Source organism: Elephantulus edwardii, unplaced genomic scaffold (assembly GCF_000299155.1).
Source record: "Elephantulus edwardii isolate Elephantulus edwardi_28Jun2011 unplaced genomic scaffold, EleEdw1.0 scaffold00251, whole genome shotgun sequence".
Taxonomy (NCBI): Eukaryota; Metazoa; Chordata; class Mammalia; order Macroscelidea; family Macroscelididae; genus Elephantulus; species Elephantulus edwardii.
The window spans coordinates 134,209-153,393 of record NW_006400001.1 but is presented as its reverse complement, the minus strand read 5'-3'; the positions used below and the strand labels follow the sequence as shown (position 1 = coordinate 153,393).

General features: G+C 41.9%; 1 protein-coding gene across 1 annotated transcript in view; it reads left to right on the top strand.

Moving 5' to 3' along the window:
• Positions 1-19,185, top strand: part of ZCCHC4 (zinc finger, CCHC domain containing 4) — a 64,888-nt gene that overhangs the window by 29,809 nt on the left and 15,894 nt on the right. Inside the window, exons 6-8 of the mRNA XM_006899278.1 lie at positions 8,474-8,546; positions 12,123-12,273; positions 13,805-13,905. Coding sequence (XP_006899340.1) covers positions 8,474-8,546; positions 12,123-12,273; positions 13,805-13,905 — 325 coding nt within the window. The remainder of the gene's footprint in view (positions 1-8,473; positions 8,547-12,122; positions 12,274-13,804; positions 13,906-19,185) is intronic.

The following is a 19,185-nucleotide window of genomic DNA, read 5'->3' as shown; positions in this document are numbered from 1 at the left end:
GAAAAGGGTGCAACAATGAATGAATGGAATCCCAAAATCTCTGTAGATGTTCATTGAAATGAAAAATAAACAACCTAAATTAAAAAAAAAAAGGAAAAAAAAAGATTTACAGCCTTGAAAACTCAGAGGATGAGCCCATGAATTGGAATCCACACAACAGCGTTTATTGAAAACTTGTTAGGTGCCATGGTGTCGGAACCGGCTCATAGCTGACCCTCTTAGCAGCTTTTCAGAGGCAGTAAATCGCACGGGAGAAGATGACCCATCTCTCTCCTGCAGAGCAGCTGGTGGATTCAAACCACTTACCTTTGGGTTGGCAGTGGAATTCCTTACCACTAGGCTACCAGAGCTCCCCCCCCCCATTTCCCCCCTTTGTTCATGTGCACAGAACAGTACAGAAGGGAGGAAACGCATACGATGATTGACCCGTGGTGTTCCTGGAATTAAAAACAAAAAAGGATTTTTGTTTTATCATTTATTTGGCATTTAGATAAATGAGAAGATGTACTTACTTATTAACAGTAATTGCTCTTTCTACAGTTTTTAGAGTGTTCGCTAGGTTAAAATGTACAGTTTTAACATTTTCCAGTTAGCTGAACCTCTTGTTCATTTCTGCAGTACAAATTTATGTTGTATGAAATCTAGCAGATGTGCCCTGTGCCTGAAATGATTGTGAGGGATGTGGCACAGAGAATGGGAACAGCTGTTCTGTTAACTTCATAAAATAACAGAGAGGAAGTGTGAGTAGATTATAGGAAAAGAAATTTGGGTTGAACAAATACTCTTCCCTTGTATGAGGTGATAAGACACTGATGGTTGATACTGAGAATGATGCCGGACATTTGAGTATCTGGCACCGTATTAAGGGCTTGAAATGACCTCACTTATTCTTACTCTTGCTGGTGTGGCTCTCAGCCTTTCAGAGGGTCAGAAAGCTTTCTCCCACCAGCAAGAATGGCCAAGCAGAAGACCAGAATTTTCTTTCCCATAAAGAGAGCATTTATAAAAAAAAGAAGGAAAAACTTCATGAAAGGAGACAAAGAGATGCTGGAAGCAGAACCACTGCTCCTTGAGTAGAATTGTGGGTCTAGAAGGGGATCTAGATGAGCAGGGCTTGCATGCTTGTTCTTGACAGATAGTGCGGAGATCCCGGAAACGGGCTTGAGTAGGTGAGGTTATGATCATTGAAAGCACACACATCTAGTCCGTCAACATGCAGTCTGCTGTCAGAGGCCTCTAGTCTGCTGTCAGAGGCTTCTGCATTAAGAGCCATCACTTACTATGAGGTGGGCTGCATGTGCTACAGCAGTGTTCTCTGGTTCCAGTCCTGCCCTGTGTTCAGAGCTGCTCAGCCCTCTGCTGTGCTTTCTGCCCATGCAGTCGGCTGACACTTCTTCGGATAAGACAGGATGCCCCAAGACAGACTCTGATTAGTGACATAGATAATACTGCTCATCAGGATGTGTGGTTTCAGCAGCTGCTAGGGCAGAGGGGAGGACAATGCCGTTCATCCTGCAGGCCTGCATTTTACTTAACTCTTGTGATAGAAAGCTCTTGGACTCTGTCCTTCCTCATTGCCAATTCCTGTACGGAAACAGTTACTATCCCCATTTCACTCAGGTGAAGAAACTGACTCTTAGGTTAAGTAATTTATTAAAGGGGCGGTGGGGTTGTTGTTGATTACCTTCAAGTCGAGCACAACTCATAGCGACCCTGTGAACAAAAGGCCTGAAGCTCCTCTATAACCATCAACATTTATCAAAGTTCATAGAGTTTCCGGAGACATGTTGTTTAGGAAGTGGATGCCACTGCTGCTTCCAAACCTGTCATAGAATGTTATTGGTTGAGTCACCTGCGATGCATAGTGACCCTGTGTACAGCAGCTCTGAAGCCTGCCCTGTCCTGAGCCAGTCACACAAATTCCAACACACCAACCCACATCTCCCCAGTTACTGTATCAATCTGGGTCTCTCTTTCCTGCACCGTCCATCCACCCTTCCGAGCATGATGTCCTTCTCCAAGGATCGGTCCCTCCTGGCCACATGCCCAAAGTTAAGTGAGGTGGAGCTTCCGAATCCTAGTCTCCAAGGAGAGACTTGGTTTCACCTATTCCAAGACAGACCTGTTTGTTTTCTTGACAGTCCGTGGTATGTCCAAGACTCTTACACAACTAATACGGAAGTTTCCAACCAGACCAGCTCTTAACCACAGTGTACTCGGAAAAGGATAAACCACACTCGTTAACTGTATTTAATATTGTTATGTTACACTATGTGCACTTGGGTCAGAACCAACTTGGTAGCTGACCCTCCAGGGATTTTCAGAGGCTGTAAATTGCAGAGAGCTGAACAGCTGGTGGATCTGAACCCCCTGCCTTTGGGTTGGCAGTGCAACTCCATACCCACTAGGCCACCAGAGCTCTCTTTATATTAAAAAGTAACCATAAAAGGTGGAACAGTCATAGGTGGTAATGGATAATTGTGGGTAATGGAAGCAAAGAAGCATCACTATTAAGATTTCAAGATGTGTTATTAAAGTTGTCTTTGATTTTTGCTTCAGTCTTTTCACTAGGTTATGAATTCTCTGGAAGATTTACATGTTGTTTACAAAGAATTATTGATGTTCAGAGTCCTATTGATAATATTCTTCTGTATTAAAATTTGCAGGAAGCACATTGAGACTACTGTGTATCAAAGGCAAAACATACAGACAGAAAGTTAAAGAATAGAGAAAGTTTAGTCTTGCAAATAAGAAAATGTAAATTTTAACCTTAGTGTGGCAGATTGGCAAAACTTTTGCAACTCTTTCTTCCTGAAGCTGGTCCTGTGTTTGTTTTGTAGAGTTTTGGGGGCCTCTTTTTATTGGAAGGTGTTTCTTTCAGTGATTCTCAGTCCCACTTGTTCATTAGAATCACGTGGAGAGTGTGGAAAGGTTTGGTGTGGGATTTTTTGCTTAGTCTATGAGCTTATTATTTGTTAATCTTTGAACTTTATTTTTGACTGGACTCCGAAGTAGATAGAAATGGATGGAGTGGGCAACCTCTGAACTTGGTGGTCAGTTCCTTTTCCTCCCTGATTCTATTGGCCTAAAACTTTGTAGTTTTGGAGAAGGTGCAGCCAGAGTGCTCCTTGGAGGCAAAGACAGTGTAGCTTCATCTCACACACTTTGGGCATGTGGCTAGGAGAGGTTATTCCTTAGAGAAAGACATCACACTTGGGGAGGTGAGGGGACAGATGAGGAGAGGGCCACCCTTAATCAGGTGGGTTGACACAGTGACTGCTGCAGTAGGCTATAGTGTGTCAGGAAGTGTGAGGATGGCACGGGACAGGACAGGGTTCAGATCTGTTGTTCACAGAATCACTATAAGTCGTACTTGACTCAGTCACATCTAACAGCAGCAGCAAAACTTAGTATATCCTGTGGTCTCTATTTGTCTTAATGTGCTGTTTCTTCCAAGTGATGCACTCACTAACATCAATGTTGAAAAATAGAGAACCCTTCACAGACTTATTTGCCTGTCCTCCTTGTAGAGGGGCTTCTCTCTATCATTCCAATTTTAGTATAAGTTCTGCCAAAGAGAGTACTGCAGAACCTTTTTCTAAAGAATAACTTTTTTGTAGATTCACATACAGCTGCCACAAATAGTTCAGAGGTTTCCTGTACTCTTCGCTGAGTTTCCACATTTCACCTGCATAACTGTAGTCCGGTGTCCCAGCCAGGAAGTGGCTGCTGGTATAATCAGCTGACCTTATTCAGACTTCACTGTCTTGGAGAGTGCTGATGCCAGAAGCTAATCCTGATCTGTTGAATCAGAATTTCTAGGAATTGGTGCTAGGCTTTTGATACTTTCAAAAACTCATTGTGGATTTTGTGAGTTTTTGCTTGCTTGTTTATTTTTCATAATTTGTTTTTGTCCTTAGGACTGTCCATTGTTGTTAGGTGCCATTGAGTTGAGTATGACCCGTAGCAACCCAGTGGACATTAGATCTGAACTCTGACCTTTCCTGTGCCATCTGACACACTAGAGCCCATTGCAGCAGTCACTGTGTCAGTCTGCCTTTCTAATCAACATGTTACTCTCCAAGGAACAGCCTCTCCTAGCAAAATGCTTGAAGTGTGTGAGGCAGAGCTTTGTCATCTTTGCCTCCAAGAACCACTCTGCCTGCACTTCCTCCAAGACCTATTTCTTTGTTCTCTTGGCCATCCGTGCGATGTTCAGTGCTTTTCTCCAGCACCACAGCTCAAAGGGGTCAATTCTTCTGTCGTTCTTATTCATTGTCCAGCTTTCAGATGCATAGCAAGTGATCAGAAAAAACTGTGGTCTCACTCAGACACACCTTAGTCCTTAAACTGACATCATTGCTCCTCAATAATTTGGAGAGGTCCCAGACTATCCAAAACAAAGATTGGCCATCCACTTGTTAAATAATAGGCCTCTGAAAACCCCATGAACAGTAGAGGAGCATAGATAGTTATAACTGGACATCATTTGAAATGCGGAAAAATGGTGGCAAGCATCTTTTATTAATTTAGATTATCTGTAGACCAGGAAAAATAAAAACCGTCAAGTCTCCAGTTTTTATACCTATAATTCACTCACATTGATTCTATTCTTGGAGTTACAGTCATTCTTACCTTCCTTTATTGAGTTATCCCTCCTCTGTTAACAGATGTGCTGTCCCCTAAAGGGAGCATTCATTCAGTCCCTCTGAAACCCCACTGGAGGGTCAGCTAGAAATCATTTCCAACTTACTGGTTGTGCAACAGCAGTTGCCCCTCAAGTTCCTGTCTTACTGTTGTGAATTGTCCTCTTTGTAGATAAATCTTAAAAGAGCATAATGCTCAAGACGGATACTCTTTTCTTATTAAGCTAAACTATTGTTTTGTTTGATTTTATTTTTTTGTTCATTCGTTTTTTTTTCACATTTCCCTCCTTCCCCCTCCCCCAGTCCACTTTGCAATGCACCTCGTGTTCCAGATGTCATAATTAGAATATCTAATCATTTATTAAGGATCTCTGGGGACCTAGAGTAGCTGCACTACACCCCAGAGGCATGTGATTCGAGGCCACCCACTAGCTGCTCCGTTGGACCAGGATGGGCGGTCTCCTCCCCTGTGGTTAACTCTCTCTGAAAACCCACCGGAGGGTTAACTCTGGATCGGTTCTGACTCTACAATACACACAGCCAGCAATCATTTATTCCTTTCAGACAGTCCTTCCACGCATGTGCTCCAGTGCAGTGTTCATTAACTATCCATTTTTTTCCTATTTTCTCCTCAACCTCACATATCATTATTCTATAACAGTGGTGTCATGTGTTATTTTTCCTCTTATGACTGAGGTATTTCACTCAGTGTAATGTCTTCCAGGCTCACCTAGGTTGTGTAATGCTGTATGAGTTCTTTGATTTTAAAAACTGCATAATAAAAAAAAATTAAAAAGAACCCCAAAACTGCATAATATTCCATTGTGTGAATGTACCATAGTTTTTCTATCCATTTATTTGTTGATGTTCACTTGGGTTGCTTCCATCTCTGCTTTTATTGTGAATAATGCAGCAATAAACATGGGTCTGCAATACGTCTGTTTGAGTCCAGATCAGGTTTCTTTAGGGTGTCTTCCCAGTGATAGAATTGCTGAGTTAAATGGTAATTTTCTTTTTCCAACTTTTTGAGAAAGCACCAGATCTCCGTCCGTAATGGGTGCACCATTTTACTCTCCCACCAACAACGGGTAAGGGTTCTAGTCTTTCCACAATCTCACCAGCATTTGTTGTTTGCTTCCCTGTTGAACATTGTTATTGTTGCTGGGGTGAAATACCATCTCATAGTTGTTTTGATAGCCATGGATTTTGAACATTTCTTCATGTGTTTGTTTGCCGTCTGAATGTCTTCTTTGGTGAATTATCTATTCATGGCAATTGGGTTTACTTTTTTTCCTTGATGAGATGCTGGAGTATGCTATAAATTCTGGATATGAGTTCTTTATCAGATAAGTCATTCCCAAATATTTTTTCCCAGCTTGTGAGTTTCCTTTTTACCTTGTGGGGTAGTTTTTTGACATGGATAAGGATTTGATTCTTAAATTATTTCATTCATCTATGTTGTTTTCTCCTGGTTGTAGCTTTTCATTGTGTTTGGAAATATGTTCAAGCTATGGATTAGTACTTCTAGACTTGTTCGGAGCTAAACTGTTTTTTAACCCTGGTGGTCCAGTGGTAAGAGGTTGTACTGCCAAACAAGAACCAGGTGGTTCAAATCCACTAGCTGCTCTAAGGGAGAAGGATGGGCAGTCTCCCACATGCAGTTTACAGCCTCTGAAAAACCACTGTCAGCTATGAGTCAGTTCCATCTCACACAGCAACAACATTGTGGTTTTTAGAAGACTCATTTTTTTGGTTGATGGCATTTTATAGTATTAATAGGCCCTAACTTATGTTGTTTTATTATATAAAGAAAATTTTTATTTTATACTGGTTTACTTACAAAGTTTGTATACATTGTTTTTCACACCAAGTCATTCCATTTCCTTTACCCACCCCTCCCTCCACCCATCAAATTGTGCGACCCTATAATTAACCACCCACCCCTCCCCCCTGCCCGTTCTCACCCCTCTGCTCACCCCCACCTTGGATCCTAATACACATTCTACAATAGTGGTCTTATACAGTATTTGTCCTTATGGAACTGAGTTAATTCACTCAGCATAGTACTCTCCAGTCACTCCCAAGTTAGGTAGTGATTTAAAAAATTACAACTGCATGCTGTGTAGTATTCCATCGTGTGACTGTACCATCATTTCTCATTCTGTTGAGTTATGGTTGGACATTTGGGCCATTTCCATTTTCTTGCGATGGTGAATCCAAACTAACTTTTAGTACATACAAACATTTTTAAAATGCACAAATCATGAAAATTTACTTTAATGATGAAGAGTTGGGTACATTCTGTGAGTTACAGTAATAACTCTGCTCATGGAAGGTTCTGGATTATTGCAGTTTTTCTTAGGAATGAGAATGCCTTGCTCCTCAGAATGTGGTGTTAGTAGCCTGTACGGACCCCTTCTTTCTTCTTGGTTAACATCTCACTGTTTCTGGATTGCTTGTCAAACTTAATGACATGATCAGCATTTGAGTCCACCTTCTCAAGTAGCTGAGCCCTTGGTTCACTTTAGAAAATAAAATCTATACAACAGTGTTTTAAATAGTAAATCATAAAGCTGAACATCTACAAGTGAACACCAGCAGATGACAGCATCAGGAAACGATAGCCCATGATAGGTGTCATGCATGCTACCAACAATAAGATTGTAAAAAAAATAAAAAACATGAATGGCCCTAAGTATAGTTTATCAGAACTTGACTATGGTTATCATATGTTAGAAGAAGAATGTCATCAGTGCTGTCTGAGGACCCTTCATGGACAAACTGTCTAATTTTACCTAATCTGTAGTTACGCATCTGTTTGACTGATGAAAAAGACCCTTTCGGAGTAGATTCAAATAGCATGCATTGGCCAAAAGATCAGAGAAAAGGAATTTTGTCCTTGGTGCTGAATGGCCCAAGTCAAAGTCAGCACACCTATAGGTGTTAAGGACTGCCACTTGGAAAGGCAGCTTTTAAAACTCCCGATATGGACTCTAGACTCCTGCCACAACTTTAAAATGGAATTAAAGGTCACCTTTCTGCCGTATTTTACACACAAGCCCAGTGCCCCTATTCTCGACTCTCATATACAGTGCGGAAGCCTCTCTTCGTGCTAGCACTGATCCAGTAAGTCTGAAATGCACGTGCTCTTTTTTTCTTGTGTGTTGACAGCCTTCATAAGCTAATCTGCATTATTTACAAAAACTTGGTGAGGACTGCCCTTTTGTGTTTTTAACTACAGAAGAAAAAAATTAACAGCTCTTTAGCAGAAAGGTGGATTCAGTCTTAACTTTATTAACTGCGTAAGGAGCTCTGGTGGCCTAATGGCAAGAAGCTGCACTGCATTTGCAGAGGTGTGCAGTTTGAATCCACCAGATGCTCTGCTGGAGAAGGAGGAGCAATCTCCTCTTGTACCAGTCAGATCCGATTTGACGGTATACACACAAAATAATAAAAATAAAATAAAATTATTAACTGTGAAAGGTGCATTTCAGTTGCCAACTTGCTTAAATTGCATAAAATGTGTCAGTAATCGTCTGATCCTTAGAACATGTACATTTTATGTGTAAGTATCATGTAGTTTTTTGGGGATTTTTTTCAAGTATCATAGAGTTTTGACTCTTGCTTATTGAACTTGGGAAAATAAAATTGTTACCTATTCACTGTTGAAGAGTCTCTTAGATTTTCACAACAGTCTTTAAGAAACTAAACAAAGGTTAAATTCATTTTACTAAAGGTACGATTTCATAGTTTTCAGTTCACTTTGTACTTAATTAATGCAAAGCTGTGACTGGGCAATTTAGTAATGAAAAACACTTCTCTTACAGGTATTCGCAGTTTTACATTGAAGATAGCTTTTGCCATTATAACATGTTTAATCATCATTTCTTTGATGGAAAGGTAAGATTTCTTTGGCCATCATTGGAAAAGCAAATTCAGCCCTTTTGCTATTTCTTTCAATTTCTCAGACATGAAATTGAGACTGTCCCGTTCTTTCCTGATGCTCATTTTTCTTCATTCACCTCGTTTCTTGAATCCCTGGGAGTGATTATGACTTCCCACTGCAGAGGGGATGAAGACCTGCATCTCTCTGCAGGCCTGTGCAGCTCTATGTGATCTCAGCTCTTGCTTTCTCTCCATCCTCTCTGTTCCCAGCTTCCCTTTCCTGTGTCTGTTCAGAGCATCCTGAACTGACTGTATCTCGTTTCCTTCTGCCTCTGTTCTTCCTTTTGCCTTTTACTGTCTAATTGTCCTGTGGATTTGAACTTCCTGTCCAGAGCTCTGTTCAGGCATCACTTCCTTCAGCCTGCTCCCACCCTCAGACAAGTTTATCTCTTGTAGACTTGCTAGTTGCCATTGACTCGACCCTGCCTCATGGCATGTGTCAGAGTAGAACTGTTCTGTAGGGGTTTTGTTGGATATGATCTTCCAGGAGCAGATCACCAGGCCTTGCTTTTGAGGTGTCTCTGGGCAGGTATGAACTGGCAACCATTTTTTAAGTAGTCAGGTGCTTAACCATTATACCACCCAGCTACTCCTTTGTAGACTTATCGTACTATAAAGAAAAATTTATTCTATAGTTAATTGTTTGAAGCTCTGTCTCACATACTGTGGGCACATGACCAGGAGAGACCTGTCCTTGGAGAAGGACATCATGTTGGAAAGAGTGGGGGGACAGCGCAGGAGAGGAAAGCCTCCAATGAGATGAATTGATACAGTAACTGGATCATTGGTGATTGGTGTGTCGGAATTAGTGAGACTGGCTCAAGACAGGGCAGAGTTTAGAGCTGCTGTAAATAGGGCCGTTAATGGGTCACAGGTGACTTGATGGCACATAACAAGTTAATTGTTAAGTGTCCCTCTGATAAATACCATATCCCACTTAAGATTTATGGCTTTGGAATTATCCATATAGCTCACTTGAAATTTAAGATTAATAACTTACTGATCTGTAAAGGAGATCAGGAGATGTATTGCACTGGAAAAGTCTGCCATCAGGGACCTCTCCAAATTATTGAGGAGAAGTGATGTTATTTTTTTTGAGAACTAAGTTTTGCCTGATTCAGGCCATGGTCTATTCAGTCATTTGCTATGCATCTGAGAGCTGGACAGTGAATAAGGATAACAGAAGAAGAATTAATGCCTTTGAGCTGTGGCATTGGAGAAGAGTACTGAATATCCCATGGACTGCCAAAAGAACAAATAGATATGTCTTGGAGAAGGTGCAGCCACGGTGCTCCTTGGAATAAAGGATTGTGAAGCTTCATGTCACATACTTTGAGCATGTTACTAGGCAGGGTTATTGCTTGCAGAGGTACGTCATGCGTGGAAAGGTGGACAGACAGTGAAAGAGAAGAATACCCTCAACCAGCTGGAGTCACACAGTGACTGCAGCAGTGAGCTCGAGTGTGTCAGAGATTGTGAGGAGGCACAGGATAGGACAGTTCAGATCTGTTGTTCATGGGTTGCTATGAGTAGTACTCAGCTTGATGGCACAAAACAGCAGCCATCTGTGAAGAAATGGAAAGGTGGGTTAAAAAAATGCTGCTTTCCATCTAAGGCTGATAATGTCACTGTAAGTAAACAATGTAAGTGAGGTGCTACTTATAGTTTGAGCTCTTTGTCAGAAATATGGAAAAAAAAGCCATCACATCTGCCAGAAAGTTGACCAACACTACTTTGAAATAACCAAGAACACTTCTTGAAGTGTGTGTGTGTAAAAATTTTATTTTTTAGAATTGTGGATTATGCTCTAAGTATATATTGTGCTTTGACATATTAGCTAGTGATAAAATGAAACAAGGTTTTTAGCAAGACTTAAAAAAGCCAGCATTCAGGATTTGAAAACAAGTTCTCAGTTGTTGGTTGGGATTGAAAAGGAATCTTCTTCATTAGTAAGTATAGGCAATGATGTATTCCTTTCGTTTGAGTCAGTTCAGCTTGGAGAGCTCTATGCCTCAGCCATGATAGCCATTAAAATGGGATATTGACATAAACAGTAGTTAGAATTAGATGTCTTTCACCATTTCCCAAAAAGCTTGTGTGGGTGATAATCACTAGAATTTCAGAACTGATTAGCTGAGAGTGAAGGAATGCAGCGAGTGGAAAATCACTTGACAAGAGATGCTGAGGCTCCCTTCGCTCAGCCAGGACCAGGGAAGTGGGGCACGGAGGAGAGGGGTGAGCTCTGTGGGCATTTCACAGGCAGCCACATGAAGATTGAGTGGTCAGGTGGACTGGGAAAAGGCAGGGACGACTTGCTGACAACGCAAAGCTCTTGCTTCTTTTGACTGTCGACTTGGAACTGACTCATAGCTGACCCTTCCAGCATCACAGTAATATGCAAGCCACCACAGCAGGGCAGACTGGCAGGCAGGGGATGGGGGTAGCCCTGTTTGTTGTTGTTGTTGATTGCCTTCGAGTCAAGCACGTCTCATAGAGACCCCATGAACAAAAGGCCTGAAACCCCTCTACAACTATTGACATTTATCAAGGTTCACAGAGTTTCTGGAGGCATGTTATTTAGGAAGTGGATGTCGCTTTTGCTTCCAAACATGTCATAGTATGTTTGTTATGTACCATTGAGTTGTCTACAATGTATAGCGACCCTATGTACAGCAGCTCCGAACCCTGCTCTATCCTAAGCCAGTCTCACTAATTCTGACACACCAACACCCATTGCCCCAGTCACTGTATCAGTCCATCTCATCCAGAGTCTATCTCTCCTGGCCACGTGCCCAAAGTAAGTGAGACAGAGCTTCAAAATCCTAACCTCCAAGGAGAGACTTGGTTTCACCCTCTCCAAGTCAGACCTATTTGTTTTCTTGACAGCCCTGATAGAGAATATATAGAGTGGTACACAGAAAATCAGTGTTTTAATGTTTTTAGTATCTTCCATTCCTTTTTTTCTCCCTGAATTCTTTTGTTTGTTTTTTTTAAATTATTTTTAATTGATTTTTTTTTCTGTTAACTTTTGTTAAAGTCTTCCATTTCTTACCTACTCCATGAGCCAAGTTTTTCAGTAGAGATTTACTATCTGCTCACTAGAGAGCTTTGGTGGTTTGGTGGGTAAGAAGTGGTGCTGTCAGCCCAAAGACAAGCAGTTCAGATCTACCAGCTGCTCTGTGGGAGAAGATAGGCAAAGTGTCCTCTCGTGTGACTTAAAGCTTCTGAAAATCTGCTGAAGGGAAGCTATGCTTTGGTTCCAACTCAGTGGCAATGAGTAGAGTTGTTGAATCAATCACTAGGGACCTCTGGTGGCCTAACAGGTAAGGTGTTGAGCTCCTAACCAAATGGTTTATCCCTTTTCCTGTTAAAATGTATAGCTGTGGAGACCTGATGTGGGGTCATCATAAATCAATCAATTTGACATCAATGAGCTTAGGTAAATTAGTCACTAAATATCTCCAGATGTGAGTCTGTAGGTTTTATAAACAGAAGTTTTGGTGATTGAAAATGAATTCTCATTCATTCTAGGCAGCCCTTGAAGAGTGCAGGGCATTTTTGCAGGAAGATAAAGGCGACGGGGTCATTATGGTGACAGATCCTCCATTTGGTGGCCTGGTTGAACCTCTGGCTGTTACATTTAAGAAGTTAATTGCTCTGTGGAAAGAAGGTCAAAACCAAGGTACGTAACTTAGGACTTACTGCGAGATAAACTTGCATCCCACTTCCTGTCAAGTATTAGCAGAGCCTGTGAATCAGCGCTGATCTTGAGGGCAGACCTTTTCCAAACAGGCTTATTTGGTGATGTGGCACATTTCATTACCACGTTACACTTGGGGGTACCCCAGTGTTGTATTTTTAAATAGCATGTAGGTAAAAGGTTAGTTCATGGGCATAGGGGGCGTTACGAAGTCTAGATTCTTAGGAGGGCTCCCAGACTCTGGCTCAGCCGCTAGACTGTGTCAAGATTGGGATTGGAGGGCCGAGGTCCAGTAGCCTGACTGAGGAGTGTGGTGACTCAAGGCCTGTTAGTCTTCAGTTTAAAGATTTTAGAGTGTTTATAAAATGCCTGGTCAGCACAGTCATGTGTTAATTTCTCCCACATTGATGCTTTATGAGTGTTAGGTGCTCAGTCTTCTCTAAGAACCCCATGGAAGCCGTGTGTTCTGGGAATGGAATGCAACACAGAAACCTCACTCATGTTCAGAAGTGTGTCACTTACTTTTTCTAAAGTCCAGTCATCAGAGTGGATTCAATCTGTTGTTGAAGCAGGAAGAAAGCACTTTGTGGTTTTGCATTCCAGTCCTGCCACTGACCAGTGTGACCTGAGCATATGAACATCTGTGACTTCCATTTTCCCATTTATAAAATGAGCTCCTTAGTATCTTAACTAAGGACCATTTTAAGGAGACAATATTATAGAACGTATCTAGCATAGTACATTGGCTATTCTGAGTGCTTTATAAATAAAAGATCTAGGATGCCCTGCTGCAAAGAAAAATTCATTTTGGTAAGATTGTTTTTAATAATCCTTCACATTTCCTAAAATTAATTCATCCCTGGAAACCAGAGTCGTGAGATGTGGCAGAAGTGGGACTTAGACCCAAAGCCTCTGTGTCCTGGCTGTCAGGGCGGATGCAGTCCTGTGCCCCATTGTGGACATTTTGTACGGAGGTGCCTGCTAGTTGAAGATAACACTGTCCACCTGTCACATGTTCCATTCTGTGCTAGAGCTAGCCTGCCGGTGAAGGTCACTCAACTTGGGCCAATGTTACCACTTCTGCTTCAGATAATGACCTTGGCCACTGAGTACTGCCTGTTCCCCCTGCATACTAGTTCCTGAAGCTTGTCAGTGCTGCAGGGGGTGTTGGTGACAGTGAAAGGGTGGGCTTGGAGGCAGTGACCGTGTAGGCTGAGAAGTCAGCATGTTTGCCCTGACACTCAGCCTTTCTTGCCCTTTAATTATTGTTCTGGAGACTTGAATAAATGTTTAGACTTCCACACGGTGTGGGACTGGCCAGGCAGCCCATTTCCCACCAGGGTAACCATGTGGGGATAGAATCTGTTTCATTGTATGAGATGGAAGTTTATTGTATCACTGCCATTTATGCTGATACCAGAAGTTTCTTCAATTATAGTTGGCTGTTTTATTTTGGATTTACCGCCAGTTTCTGATCCCCTTCCCGTTTTTGTCTTTCTTGGGAATCCACCAGGTGACAGTTGCAGAGAACTACCGATTTTCTGGATTTTCCCCTATTTTTTTGAATCTCGAATTTGCCAGTTTTTCCCAAACTTCTGTATGCTCGATTACCAGGTATAGTATAGTAAATGTTCGGCTTTCTGACATGGTTGGGAATAGATATTCTGCTTAAGCAAATCTTCTTATAAGACTCCTCATCATTTCTCAGTAAATGAAAATACTGCGTGCTATAGTAAATCCTAAAATCATGTCGTACATACTTTAGTCCAGTTGTTTCCAAATGTCTTTAATACTGAGTGTGTTAAAAAGTAGATAACAGAGCACTCACTCAGTCTATAGCAAAATAAAGCTACTTAGTCAACATCAGATGGTGAGTCCTAGGAAGATATGTATGTGTGTGTATATTATTATATATATTTTACATGTATATACAATACATATATGCATTAGGAACGTCTGCTATCAGGGAACTCTCCAGAGTACTGAAGAGCAACGATGTCAGTGGCTTTATTGGAGACTAAGGTGTGCCTGACTCAGGCCATGGTCTTCACAATCAGAAATCTGGATAATAACTAGGGATGTTAGAAGGGGAACTATGCCTTTGAGCTGTGGTGCTCCACAAGAGTATAACACGGACTGCTATGAGCCGCAGGTGACTTGATGGCACATAACAACCACATGAGAAAATGCATGGAAAGGCTTAGCAGTCATCAAAGTTGTGGCTATTGGCATTGTCAGTGCTACTATCATTGTACGGAGACTGCAAAACTTCATGACCCAAAGACCCTCAGAGAACCACTGAATCCCCATCCACAGAAGAAGGCTGGACAAGAGCTGGAAATGACAAGGAGGCAAAAGAAGGCAGATGGAGGATAAATTAGATGTTCAGAGAAGTTAAGTAAAATGACCAGTTCTCATTTGTTCTGCAGCCTGTGTTGCTAGGAAAGGACTTTTGGAAATTTTAGTCATGAGGACCATGTTCAGGGTCCGCATTTTATTATACTGTAGAATTTATACAATTCAGTATCCTACTTAAACCTCATTTTGTGGTGTGGTGCCTTTTGTCCTTTTACCTTAGACTTCTTCATCAAATGAAAAACTGTCAGGACCCCTCTCCCTCGTCACTGATCTCACGGAGCCCTTGATTAGGTTGCCTCCTGCCACTGCCTGAGGTGATTATAAGCCCCTGAACCACAATGCCACGAAAAAACATAATCACCAGATCCCTCACTTCAAAATCCTTCTCAGGTGAGAGAAGAGAGGAAATGCTTCAAATCGTCATAAAATATAAATTATGTAGACACTTGAGTGATAAAGCAGTTGATGAGTACGGAATAAAAATAGTCATCAAAGCCCTGGAAAACCAAGGCAGATTAGAAAGGAAGGGTGTGATAATGCAGAATTCTGATTTGGAGGCAGAAGCTTGAATCATAGGGCTGTCTTTTAGAGCCTGGTTAGTTTTGAGAGAAGTTCTTTTCTCTTCCTAGCTCGGTTTCCTTACTTACAGAATAAAACAATTGAACCAGAACAGGGATGGCAGATGAGTTTCATGTCTAGTGCCACGCCTGACCAGTTGGTAGTGACTTTGTGGAGGACTGGTGGAGAGTACCAGGCTCACTGGCAATGAGGTGTGTGATTGATTAGTGATGTCTGCCAGGGTGCAGACTCGTTCCTACCATATCTGCACAAGGAGCTCTCCCAACCAACACTGTCTCTCCAACAGTTGTCATTTCTCAGTTCTACTTAATACATAATTGGCTTGCATGACCAAGAGGAGAGCTATTTACTTTTGTTTGTTCTCTCTCTCTTTTTTCACATCAGTTTGCATAAGAACTTTCATGTTTTTTCTGGCTTACGTTTCACTTACAGAAATATTGGGAAATGTTAAGATGTTGTGTTGTTGTTATGTGCCGTCGAGTCACTTGCAACTCATAGCAACCCTATGTACAACAGCCCTAAACTCCGCTCTGTTCTGTGCCAATCGCACTGTCTCTGACACTCCCATCCCAATTATCCCAGTCACTGAATCAGTCCACCTCATAGAGGGCTTTCCTCTCCTGCGCTGTCCCTCCACCCTCCCAAGCATGATGTCCCTCTAAGGACCGGTCTCTCCTCACAACATGTCCAAAGTATGTTAGACGGAGCCTCAGAATCCTTGCCTCCAAGGAGCCACCCAGTTTAACCCTTTCCAGGACAAATCTGTTTGTTTTCCTAGCAGTCCATGGTATTCTCAGTACTCTTCTCCAGCACCACAGCTCAAAGGCATCAGTTCTTCTATCCTCCTTGGTCATTGTCCAACTCTCTGATGCATAACAAGTGATTGCGAAGACCATGGCCTGTATCAGACGCACCTTAGTCTCCAGAGAGACACCATTGCTCTTCAGTACTTTGGAGAGGTCCCTAACAGCAGACTTTCCCATGGCAATGCACCTTTTAATTTCCTGGCTGCTGGTGCCAAGAGTGTTGACTGTGGAGCCAAGCAAACTAAAGCTGTGAACAATCTCAATCTCTTCACCATCCATCCTGATGCTGCCAATTGGTCCAGTGGTGAGAATCTTTGTCTTCTTGACATTGAGCCTCAATCCATATTGTAGATAGCAACTTTAATTCTTAAAACTCTTAATTCTTTCCATTCTTCTAATTCTTTTAATTCTTAAAATTCAAAATGAGAATAAACCATTTAACAGATTTGGAGTGAAAAGAAAGATTATTCTATAGCAAACCAAAATCCGCTGTTGTCAGTTTGATTCCAACCCACCGAGACCCTATAGGACAGAGTGGCACTGTCTTAGGGGGTTTCCAAGGCTGCCATCTTTACAAGGCAGACTGCTGCGCTTTCCCTTTGCAGAGCAGCTGGTACGTTCAAACTGCCAACCCTTAGTTAGCAGCTGAGAGCGTAACTGTTATGCCACCAAGGCCCTTATAGGAGGAGAGAGCGATGTTAAATAAGGTGCGTGACATGGGGAATTCAATGGAAAGATTTTATTGCTGTGGCAGAAATTGGTTGGCGGAGCTAAACCATGCACTTGGGACCTCTTTGAGTCCACGTAAATGAAATACAACCCAGTCCTTCGGGAGGACGGAAATGCAAGTGTTCTGTCTGACTTAATCTCTTTTTCTTGGCAACACACCTAGAACATAGTAGGTGCAAAAAAAATGTTTGTTGACTGGAACGCTTCAGCCTCGTGTCGCGGAAGGCATTTGTATATAGATAAAATTAAAAGTTATGAATTGCAGAGATTTGATGTTTTCCCTCATTTCTATACAGTACTTCATCACATTAATCAGTTCCACGGGAGAAATTTCCTATTTGAAAATGCCTCTCATCATCAATGTGAGTGAAATGTCAGGGATAATGACGGGCAAATGGTGTGTCAGCTTCACCACCAGTGATAGGCAATTTGCAGAATTGTGTTTGCTTTATAGTACTTCCACAGGAGGTTCATTTGTGTGGATAAAGCCCTGAAATACGGATGCATGTTCGAGGTACATTAATTTACCCTGGAAGCGTGCATTTTACATACCATATGTTTATAGTTAATTAGCACAACAAACCCACATTTAAAAATAATAATAATCTCAATTAAGTTATGCGAAATCAAGCAATCAACCACCTTCTGACACATACATTCGCTGACTCCTTGGGTAACCGCAAAGTAATTGTGTTTTGGATTTTTTTTTCCTCTCACTGTTCCATCTGCTATAATATTGTGAGGACTATTCTATAGACTAGACATCTTTCTAAAATATTCTTTTCCCACATCTGAAAAGCTTTGTAAGATTCTCTCGCAAAGGTGTTTTTTTCTTTGACACTCATAAATGCTGAAAACATCTTAGCAGAATTTAATAAAGAAACAGTTACTTAGTACATAGAAAAGTGTGTTAGGGAAAATTGTGAATCTAAATCATTTTAAAAGAAAGCTACTTAAGATACTATTTTGAGATTATTTTGAAGTCAAATCTGGTTTTGCATATTAATCTTTAATGCCCCCAAACAAATCTACTGTCACTGAGTTGATTCCAACGAGGGAGCTCTGGTGGCTTAACGGTTAGAAGCTGTGCTGCATACCCAAAGGCATGTGATTCAAATCCACCAGCTGCACTTGGCAGAAAGATGAGCAGGCTCTTAACATGTGATTAACTGTCTCTGAAAACCTGCTGAAAGGTCAGCTGTGGGTTGGCTCCAACATAACCGTTCACAACAACAGTGACCCTAGAGGGCAGAGTGGGACTGCCCCTTTGAGGTTGTAGTTGTTATGTGCCATCAAGTCACCTGTGCATAGCAATCCTGTATACAACAGTCCTAAACCCTCCTTTATCCTGTGCCAATCTTACTGCCTCTGACACACCTACTGCCATTACCCTAGTCACTGAGTCAGTATATCTCATCAAGAGTCTTCCCCTCCTGCACTGTCCCTCCACCCTCCCAAGCATGACGTCCCTGTCCAAGGACTGGTCCTGCCTTGCACCATGAGGTACTAAGCCTGTAATCTTTGTGGAAGCTGTCTGCCACATCTGTCTGCTGGAGCAGTTGGTGGATTTAAACTACCAACCTTTTGATTAGCAGGTGAATCTTAACTGCTGTGCTGCCAGGGTTCCTTATCTCAACACATTGCCACATTGCCATCAGGTCATAGCCAACTCATAGCTGACCCTCCAGAGGGTTTTCAAGGCTGTAATTTGCACAGAAGGAGATTTCCCATCTTTCTCCCGAGGAGCAGCTGATAGATTCCAACCATGGAGAGATGTAGTCTTTGTGTTAGCAGCATTGTTCCCTACAGACAGTGCCAGGCCTCCGTACATCTAACAAATAGCCCTAGAATTCTAAAGATACCAAGAAATACAAAGGTAGCCTAGGCTAACTTCCCAGTGTGAAAGTCTTCAATCAGGACGAGCAGTCCTCTGGTCTCACTCCAATGCCTGCCGTGGGCAGAGTGCGGCAGCCTTACCAGGCAGCTCAATTTATTTAATAGCCCTAATCGTTAGAAAATTTTCTCACATTGAGATAAAATATGTTCCCCATTAACTTCTAGCCATTGGTTCTAGTTCTGCTCTCTGCAGCAATAAAGGATAAGCCTAATTTTTATTCCACATGACACCCTTTCAGCCATAAAATAGCTATCTGATCCTCTTAGTCCTCCCCCAATTTGTTAAACTGTAAATTTTAGTTATTCCCATTATTTTCCATAAAAATGAACCAGTTTATTGAAGCTTCCTTTAATGCCCCCAAAAGTAAAGCTGTTGCTGTTGAATCTGTTCCCACTCAATTGCACCCCGTGTGTTTCAGAGCAGCCTGTTCTGTGGGGTTTTCTTGGTGGTAATTGTAATGGAAGGAGGGAGGTCTCCAGGCTTTTCTTCCTTGGTACGGGTAGCTGGATTAACACTGATAGTCTT